General features: G+C 53.8%; 1 protein-coding gene across 1 annotated transcript; it reads right to left on the bottom strand.

Moving 5' to 3' along the window:
* Positions 1-349: 349 nt before the first annotated feature.
* NKX2-3 (NK2 homeobox 3) lies at positions 350-2,923 on the bottom strand. The gene is made up of 2 exons (XM_052661186.1): positions 2,563-2,923; positions 350-1,092 (listed from the first exon to the last, which is right to left on the bottom strand). Exons 1-2 carry the CDS (start codon positions 2,921-2,923, stop codon positions 350-352), a joined length of 1,104 nt encoding a protein of 367 aa, XP_052517146.1.
* Positions 2,924-9,768: the final 6,845 nt, after the last annotated feature.

Genomic DNA, 9,768 nt, shown 5'->3' with positions numbered 1-9,768 from the left:
AGAGCTCTGCTGAGGCCGCGAGAAGGGAGAGACGACTGGCAGCCTGAGTCCGAGCCTTTCGCACTCTTTTTGGGGCCGAGATTGGGGCCGTCGTCCTCCCGGCACCCAGCCAGCGTTTCTGCCTCAGAGATAGTCTCCATGAAGGCTCAGGCGCATCCTCTTCGCCCCAGAGCCCCCTTCCCCGGACTTCGCGTAAGCTGCGCTCCGAGGCCCTGGGGAGCGAGGCGTGTATGTATACCTATTTTTTAACGAGGGGACCTGGTCCTTCCTTGGATCCAGCCTTTCTCGCCCTTCAGTCCCACGGCGCCAGGCTGCGGTGGGGTCGCCTGCCGCGTTACCCGCCCGGTCCCTACCAGGCCCGGATGCCCTGCAAGGTGCCCTGAGCGCACGCGGCCCCCGCCGTCGCACCCTGGTGCAACGGCTGCGCGCCGCCGCCGCCCCCGAAGCCGGCCAGGTTGCTCACGTTCATGAAGGGGCCGCCTCCAGACGCACTGCAGGCGGGCTGCATGGCCGAGGCCGCCGAGGAGGCCCCGCCGCCGCCGCCGCCACTGCCACCGCTTGCGGGATACGCACAGCCGTAGCTGCCGCTGTAGGCCGCGGCGGCGGCGGCTGCAGCGGCGGCGGCTGCGGCGGCGGCTGCCGAGTTCCCGTAGCCATAGGCAGGGAAGCTGTTGTAGGAGTAGGCTCCCGCGCCCACGCTGTAGGGCGCGCCGTAGGCGGGCGCGCCAGGAGTGACGCACGGCTTGCCGTCCCGCACCAGCACCGGCACCGCCACACGGCGCGGCGGCGGCGGGGGCGCGTGCCCGCCCAGCTCCAGAGACTTGTCCTGCCGCTGTCTCTTGCACTTGTACCTGCGATTCTGGAACCAGATCTTCACCTGGGTGGACGTGAGCTTTAGGCTGCTGGCGAGGTGCTCGCGCTCGGGCGCCGACAGGTACCGCTGCTGCTTGAACCTGCGTTCCAGCTCGAAGACTTGGGCTTGCGAGAAGAGGACCCGGGGCTTCCGGCGGCTGCGTGGCTTCGGCCTTTCGCTCTCCTCTGCCGCCTTACAGTCTCCGGCTGCCTCCAGAGGTTTCTTCAGTTGGCAGCTTTCTGCGAAAGAAGCAAAACAACAGCGTCTCTTAGTTGTTCCCGGCCTCTCTGCGGCTCCGGTCCAGGAGCACTGTGACCCTTTTTGGTGGCAACGCGGAGCGTGCAGTAATAACTGCTTGGGTTTTGGGGAAGGTTTGTGACTTCTGGCGCCGTGGGACCCTTCGATCGCCCAAGGCCCCTCACCACGTCCTCGACGTGTGGAGGCACATAGTGTGGGGAGGGGTAGTTAGCGCCCGTTTATTTAGAACTTCAGCATCTGCGAGAGATTACCCTGTATTAAATGTGCAGCTCCGCTTGCTAATGATTATTTTCAGGATGAAAGTTTGTAACTACATAACTCCAATATTTGCAAATTCGGTTGCCTTCTTTTCCGTCATAAATAGCTGAAGGTGTGAGAGGCATGTTGGTTTTTGGCGGCCGAAATGCGTGCGATGTGCGAAAATCTTCCTGCTTAGAAATGTCTGAGTGTACTGCTTATTGCCCAGGAACTGTTTTTTGTTTGTTTGTTTGTTTACCTTTAAACGCCTGCCTACCCACAACTGAGTGTCTGAGTAAGGACAACCGTTACCTTAGAAAGAAAAAGAAATTTGATTGACTGACTTAGTTTCATGTCGATTTTAGGCCCAGGGGAGCTGTCAGAGCACAGGCCTTGGCTTCCGCCACAACAAACCTTCTCTTGGGGAAGGAGATTCTTTTGGCTCTGTCTCCTCACAAACACTTCGTTGGAGGCTTTTTTCAGTTATTCTGTTGCCCTGCCCAATTCACCTCCCGTCCTACTTGAGCAGACAGGATCTAAGTTCAGCACGTTTTTCACTCAGCCCGAAGCCACACAATCTGGGACACAAAGCAAAACGTTACAGATTTTCAAAAAGGCTGGTTGCCTCAAGGGTGCGAGTGAGGAATGAACTATGTTCCCATGCGCTCTCCCACCGTCCCCTCGCTCTCTGCCGAGTGCCAGGACGCAGAGTTCCAGGCGGAGAAGTGAGGAAAGCACCTCCGCTAAAATTCTACCTAAGTTCCTGCGCCCTGCGGCACCAGGCACATAACCTGCTTGGACTACCTTTTCCGGGAAGAGGGAACGGCTGCCCTGGCCTCAAAAGACGCCTCTCACGCTAGAGGGAAAGTGGGAAAAGTTGGGGCTCATGCCCCTCTAGCTCCTGAGAAGAGTTACAGTTGTCAGCACCCGGCAGCTGAGCCCACGTTGCTTATCTGCATCAGGGCAGCAATAACCTCCGCGGCTGCATCGCCTCCTCCCTCTGGGGGGAGTAGTTGGCGGAGTCACCTTGGCCTTCTCCCTCCGCCCTGGCTCCCTTGCAGCATCTGAGTTTTGCGGAGCTGTCGCTGACCAGGAACTGGCATGACACCAGCCAGGAGCTAAAGGGGCGGGCAGCCGTGCCGGCAAGGTTGGCGGGCTGTTTGCGGGCATGCCGCCATTGCCCCAGATGCGTGTTTCCTTTCCCCTCTACTCACTTTGGCTCCCGTCCCTCACGACCTCGGGCTCCTCTTCATGTTCCTTAGGCCCGCTGCACGAGTCTCGCAGGACCGTGTGGACAAAGCTCTGGGGGCAGAGCCCCGAATCCCCGTGGCCATCGGCTGTAGCTAGTGAGTTTAAATAGGACAGTTTCTCGCCCTCTTCTTCCTCGTCTTCCTCCCCTCCGTCCGAAAACTGAGTCCCCTCAGCGGCGGCTAGCATGCAGGGCGCCGAGTGGAAGTGGTGCTCCAAGTCCGCCTGCAGGTGCGCGCCGTGGAAGTGCTGTTGCTGCTGCTGCTCCAGATTCAGAATGTCTTTGACTGAGAAAGGGGTGGAGGTGACCGGGCTTGGTAACATCATCAGGGCCACTTAATTGTCCAGTCCAAATATTCAATAAATCCCGGCGGGGGCGGGGAGGCAGCGCGGCGGCTCCAGCTCTCCTTCTGGACTCCGCCGCTGCTGCCGAGTCGGGCTTTTGACAGACGCGGTCCCACTCCAGTCTAAATCGCCTCCATTGGCCCGGACGTGGGGGTCTGGGTTTTGTTACAGCCACTGCAGGGACTGGGGCCGGGGCTGAGAAGCAGGAGTCCGGGGGTCTTGCGTCACGTCGGGGGCGGGGCTCTCGCTCCGACCTCCATCCCCATTGGTTCCAGCTCCTGTGGACCACACCCCTCCGCATCCACTGAGTGGGGGTGCAGCGGAGCTACCAGAAATAGACAAGGGCTAGTATAGAGTCTCGAAGTCTTAGTGGCTGCGGGAGAGGCTGCACTGCCTGGGGTACGCGAACGACCGATTCCCATCCCGACTGTCCGCATCTTCCCGAGTAAAGCCAGTTCTGGGAGCCATCCTGAGAACCAACTGCCAGTAAGGATAGCCCAGGAACGTGGTTTTTCCAGCTGCTGTGGAGGCAGGAAAACTTCCTGGCTTGTAAATACCCGGCACTGGATCCCCAAGGAGACGGAATGTTTTATATATCTATGGACTGGCGACGTGTGCGTTCTCGCCTTGTTGACTTTGCTCAAGCTGTTCCCTAACTCGGAAAGTCTTCTCCACCCTTGTCACCATGACAAGCCTGTTCTCTGAAGCTCTGCTCAAATGCCACCTCCTCCAAGGAAGCGCTCCCTCATCGCCTAGCCGGAAGTCATCTCTCTCGCATCTGAACTTGCAGCGCGTGTTAGTAATGGACATTCGTGTCACTTATCACTTCCTGCCTAGTACTATAGCTATATTGCCTGCCTGGTCTCCCCGAGTAAACCATGAGCCCCCGGAGGGCAGAGCCCCAGTTGCATTTGCTTCTGTAGCTTTTCCAGCGGCCTCACTGAGCAGGTATGTGAGAGACAGGACGACGGAGTAAATACTGAACTTTGTGGTCTGACAGCTCTTGGTTTGAATCCTGGCCTAGTCAGTGTTTGGCCTGGGTGTTTCTAAGCCTCAGTTTCGTTGCTTACAAAAAGACAGTAATACCTTCTTCAGGGTTGTTGCCAGTGATAAATGAGGCAAAACACGCCAAGATTTTAGTGCAGAGCCCTCTCATGTTAGTGCTCAATACATGTCATTGACTACTGTTCTGCATCAGAAATCAGTGTTTGTTGACTGCATTGGTGATGACGTTCGGGGTTGGAGGGCCTCACACACTGTGTAGTTTCATATGGTCTTGAGAGCAGGATCTGTTTTCACAAGGGAGGTGACCCAGCCATGGAGGCTGTCTTTTCCGTCTATTGAAATCAGACACCTGGGTCTAGGCCTTGACCATCGCAGGCATCTTTCTAATTTCTCCAACCCACACTTCTGGCGCCCTTCTAGAGCCCTGGTTGTTTTGTGGGCAAATCTGTGGTGTCCCCTGTGATTCTGGAAACCCAGCACAGATAGAGATCATCTTCCTGCACAATAGGCATTTGCTCACCACCACCTCTAGCCCACCGAGCAGCAGCTCCTGCTGCTGTGAGAGCTACAGAAAAACCTGTCCTCAGTGCTGGCCTTGAAAAAATAGGGACCGATTTGGCCCAACCATGGCACGCCTCATTTGGCCCTAGCCGCCCCTAGCATTTTTTGGCCCCAAGATGGTAGAGCGGAGGGAGCACTGGCTTCAGCTAGACGGGGCAGGTGGGAGATGTGGGGACTGTGGACAACACCTCCCGGCTGCAGCGGACTCTGGATGGAAGTGGGAACGGGAGCGGAGAGCTGTCATGGGAGGACCCCCCCCCCCCCCGCAACGGCGGGAGCAGTGGGTGCCCAAAGCCGAGGAGAGAATGAACAGCCAGTCGCGAGGGGGGAGAGGCGGGGCTGTTCAGGAGGGAGCGGAAATGGTGCGGGGAGTCAGCCCCTGGGGCCTCCTGGGGAACTGGGATTCAGCGCCGGCCACGTGCTCCCGGGAGTACTTAGCTGGTGGCGGCCCGCAGGCTGTGCGGGAGACTGTATGTGAGCTGGGCTTTGCGCCGGGATGACCGTCCTTCAGCCTCAAGGGCGTCCGATGCCTTTCCGTTCTGACTTCTAAGATTATTGAGGCCCTGGGCAGAGCTGGTGTTTCCAGACCAGGCCACGGAGCTGCGGAGAGAAGAATGCGCCTGCTTTTGCTGCGGATCGCGCGTTGTTGGGCGCAAAGATCCAGAAAGATGAGGGTGAGTGCGCGGCACTGCCGGGTGGCAGTCCTTGAGTACGTGCGTCGCGGTAGCAGACGAGCATAAAAGAAGGAAACTGCCTCCAATCCCACTCCTCCACCCCCATCCCGAGGGCTAGACTGTCGTTGGGAATATTTCTACTGCCCGCTCGTCTCCTAGTTTAAAAAACAATTTTTTTGTTTTGCTTCTTTAAGCGGTTTTCTTGAAGTGATATCAAGATTCAGAAAAAAGAAAGACAAAAGCTCCAGAAAATATCTGTCCCCAGTTTCCAACCAAAACCTTCATTTCTCCTTGCTACCTTCTCTTGCTTCTCCACGGCGCTTCGCTCCTAGGCCTACCCTAAGCTCATCCCCCAAATCCGTATCTTAGAACCCAAGGCCCGGGGTGCCGGGAACACCAAGACACGCCCACACAGCCGCTGCTGCCGCCGAGTCCACCGAGTCGCCTTCTCCCTTAGCACACGGAAGGCTGCCTCCTTCCCACCTGCAGGCCCACGCGGTTCGATCTCCTCCAAACCCACTATCACTGCTACCCCGCTAGATATCCTTGGCCCAGGTCTGAAAAATTCTCTCCTGAGGTCCTTGATCAGATTGCTCCTTGCAGGACGCCCTGAGGGATTGGAGACCCTTGAGGAGCCGGAGCGTGGGAGCACAGGCGAAGGGGCCTAGCAAGGGGTTTGTACGCCGCGTCCATTTCTCTCCCCAACCGTAGCTCTGCGCAGGGCTTGTCTAGCTGGTGGGAGACTTAGATCTCGGCCTTCAGTCCTGAGCAGGGGCTGGGATCATCTGATTGTTCAGGTTCCCTTTGGTCCATTTGGTTCCCCAGCGGCGGAGCTTCCCTGAGGGATACCCGCCAGGCCAATCACATCTAGGGAGCCTGCCTGGCCTGCGCCCGCACCCCGACGACAACAAGCTTGTGCGCAGCCAACTGTGCGGGGCTGTCCGGAATGAAAACGCCAGAATGGTAGTTACACTGCAGCGGTGGTCGGTTCTTCAGTCACTTATCAGAATGTGGAATCTGGTTCCAGCGCCTATCCAGTTACAATCTCATGCTAGGACATTTGCATTCTTTTGTCGGAAAAGAGAATCTTTGAAATCCCGGAGCTGTGCTCGACTAATAATAGGTTTTTGTTCCAGATAGATTAGCTAATTACTGTCAGATAAAGTACATATCGTTGCATCCATGGTAGCGTTTGATTTTATTTTAATCGAGTGTATCTGCCTATCTTCCGTTTTGTCACATTATGCATTTATACAAGTCTTTCTCCTCCCATATGTGATTACAGGGCACAGTAAAATGATAGATTCTTTGAGGGAAAGTGTTATAACAGATGCATTAAAAGGTGATAAATAAAATTATACCTTTGTGGAGAAAAACAACATGCTAATCATTACAGCAAACTTTATCAAAGAAAAATGTGACGGTGCTTTGAAAGCTGTAAAGTGTTCCCATAAGTTATTATTGTATACACAAAAACTGCTTAATATACATATAAATAGGCAGAAAATTGATCACTTTAATTATATATGCTACAGCTTATTCTGTTATCCTTCACTTGTTTAAATAGCCATTTATTTATGTAGCCATGGCTACAAAAAAAAAATTGAAGGTTTTAGTGGCTTTCTAATCTAAATGTATACTATAGTCAGGAGTAGTTTTCTTTCAAGGCATGAGAAACCATCATGGGGTGAACTCTGCTAGCTAAAACTGTGTGATAACATTTTAGGCGATTTTTTCCATTGAAAAATTTCCTTCTTCCTGTCTTTCTTTTCTTTCTTTCTTTCTTTTTTTTTTACTGCTCTCCCAGAAACTTCATTTTCAATGACATCTTTGGGGGGAAAAAAAAAGAGACAAGAAAAGTTAAAAAATTCCTCTTTTGCAGGAGCATTAAGTAGGTTTTTGTTATTTTGTTGTAGTTGCTGCTGGTGGTGCATATATGTGCATGTGTTTTGATTTGGTTTTTAGTTGAACGATGTTAGAACATATCCAGATTTGTGAGCATTCTAGAGGCTAGTGTTTTGTGAAAAGGGGAATACATTATCTACTTTTAAAGAAATGTCAACTAGGTACATCAGTCCCATAAAGTATTAAGCTGATCTAATTCCTCAAGAGGAACTTTCCCCCCAAGTTTCAGCAATTTGGTAAGAGAGATTTTTAAAAGGCATTTTGAGAATTTTAGCTTGTTTTCCATATGTTTGTATAAATGCCAGATTTCCCCAGATTGTGTATAGAATTGAGTTTTCTAAATAACCCACCACTTCCCTTCTCTGGGAGAAAATTTGTCCAAGTTCAGTAATCCCTGTAGTTCTTTGTTAATTTCAGGCCCTTGCCAGTGAAGCAAGTTTCGATTTCTCAGGATGAAGACCTTTCATATCTATGTGTATCTGCTTCACTCCAAAAAATTTTAAGTTAACAATATAAATAAAGCTTTTGTTATAAAAAAGTTGTTTTGCCAATAAAACACAGAAATCAGAAAAGCTAACTTTGTTGAGTGAAAGTCGATATTTTTTCAAACAAAAACACGTAAATAAAAGATGCCTATACACAGACATTTATTTGTACTATTTGCGTGTGTTATTTGGGAGTGCAGTGAGCAGTTTTAACTTGGGGATTAAATTGGAATTCTGGGTGCATTCCTTAACTTTTTTTTTTTAAAGTGTGTTTAACTTCCTGTATCGAAATTTCGGTGTCCTTAGACCGTTTAAAATACAATCTGACTTCAGAAGGGCGGCTGCAGTCTTTAGAGAATTAATTCACTTAAACCCGAGCACCTCCTTGCTCGAAGCACTAGTTTCGAGGAGGGATGTGGTTATCATGCGCAAGAAGTAGAGATTTTTTTTTCGTGACTCTTCTAGCGCGATCTTTTTTACTCTCAACGGCAAACCGAAGAATCTCGTCCTCCTCGGACGCAGAACTCTTCTCCCATATCTCCCTGGGGGTCAAGTTGGAGCGAATAACTTCAAAACGTTTGAGAAGAAGAGGAACAGCAACAACACAGCCTTTCTCACTTGGAAAGAAACTCTTGCTGAAGCCTTGTCGTTTTAAGTAACGCCTTATCCCGCCCCCATTGTATGCAGCCTGGAGTTCCCGCTCTCTGGTCGGCACCGGGAGAGCGATTCCGAAGGTGCACCGGGACCTTCGCTCCGTTGTTGGGCGATCTTATCTGCGGGCCTAGAGGCCCACTTGCCCTTGGTTCCCTGAAGCTCTGGGGGCACCCAACAATTACCACTGCCCTGGGATAGTCCCATCTTGCGTGACCCTGCGGGGAATTGGGGGTGGAAGAGCGTGGACTACTGACTTTGCTCCGAACGGCCGGGGACCCAACCTGGAAAGGACCGAGGCCCCAGGCGGCTGGGGCGCGCCAGAGCGCACAGCCACAGGGACAGAAAGCGTGACGCGCGCGGGGAGCCAGGTCCAGTCCCGCAGCTCCAGATCTCGGAACTTGGCGGCCTCGCCCTGCAGAGACGCAGGTGAGTCGGGTCGGAGGTCAAGAGTTCGGCTACCTCGAGGCTGGGGTGTCTGTCAGGTTGCCAGGCCTCGCTGAGCCCTGCAGCCAAGGGCGCCGCGTCTCTCTGAAGCCCGAGCACTTCGGCCGCGCTGGCTGGGACCCGGATTCCCGGGCTTCTCCGCGCGTCTCTTTGCGGCTGCTGGCCAAGAGCCCGGGGCCCTAGCGAGGAGCCCCGGGGAGACACCGGCTGGACCTCTGTCCTTGAACAGTAGGTTCTCGGATTCCGCTGGACCTTTCCTCACTCCCGCCAACCCGAGAGAAGGACCTCTTTACCTCTTGCAGCTTGCGGCACCCAGGGGCCTAGGAGAGATGCCGAGGCGGGACCCCAGAACTTCAGTGGTCATCCTCCCTCTCACAGCCAGTCTTTCTCTTTCTTTGGGCCCATCTCTTACTCCCCCGCTCCGCTCCTTTACTTCCTCACTCCACGCTTTTCCTGACCACCCTTCCCCCACCTCCTTTCTCTTTCACCTTCTCTCCCCGGCCTCCTCCTTATCCCCCACCTGTTTCACTCTCCGTTATTTCCTCACGCCCTCCTCCCTTCCCCCATTTTATTTCATTCCCTTTCCCCTTTTCAACTCCATGATTTTCTTGCTTTTTTTGTCCCTGGACCTTGCAGGTGTTTGGTATGGAGGGCCACAGACCCTTGCACCAGAGGTCCCCACTCCTGAGCCCCAGGCCCCCTCCCTCTTTCCACCCCTGTGGAATGTCCACTCTGTCTCAGGAGCTGCAGGTAAAAATGCCCAGGCACCCTCGGGTGTGTGATAGTGATGCTCCTCTTTACCCTTGGAGCCTGTGGGACTTCTCCCACCTCCCAGCCCCCAACCCCCAGCAGCCTCAGCCATGGGTCCTGATGAGCCTGTGGGGCTCCAGATGGCGAGCTTGGCCACCCTCCCTGTGGAAATTCCCACTGCAGGCAGATCCTGCAGAGCCTCCGTTTCCTTCTATTGTGGCAGCCTGGAGAGGATCACAGCAGAGTTGAAGATGGCCATAAGGCCTGGGCCCCAAGCATCCCTTGAGAGCACAGATGGGGGCTCCCAGACCAGGATTGACCCCCTCCCCCACTCCACACAGGCTAGAGC

Source organism: Budorcas taxicolor, chromosome 23, assembly GCF_023091745.1.
Source record: "Budorcas taxicolor isolate Tak-1 chromosome 23, Takin1.1, whole genome shotgun sequence".
Lineage (NCBI taxonomy): Eukaryota > Metazoa > Chordata > Mammalia > Artiodactyla > Bovidae > Budorcas > Budorcas taxicolor.
The sequence above is the reverse complement of the archived record's forward strand: the minus strand, read 5'-3'. Positions and strand labels throughout refer to the sequence as shown.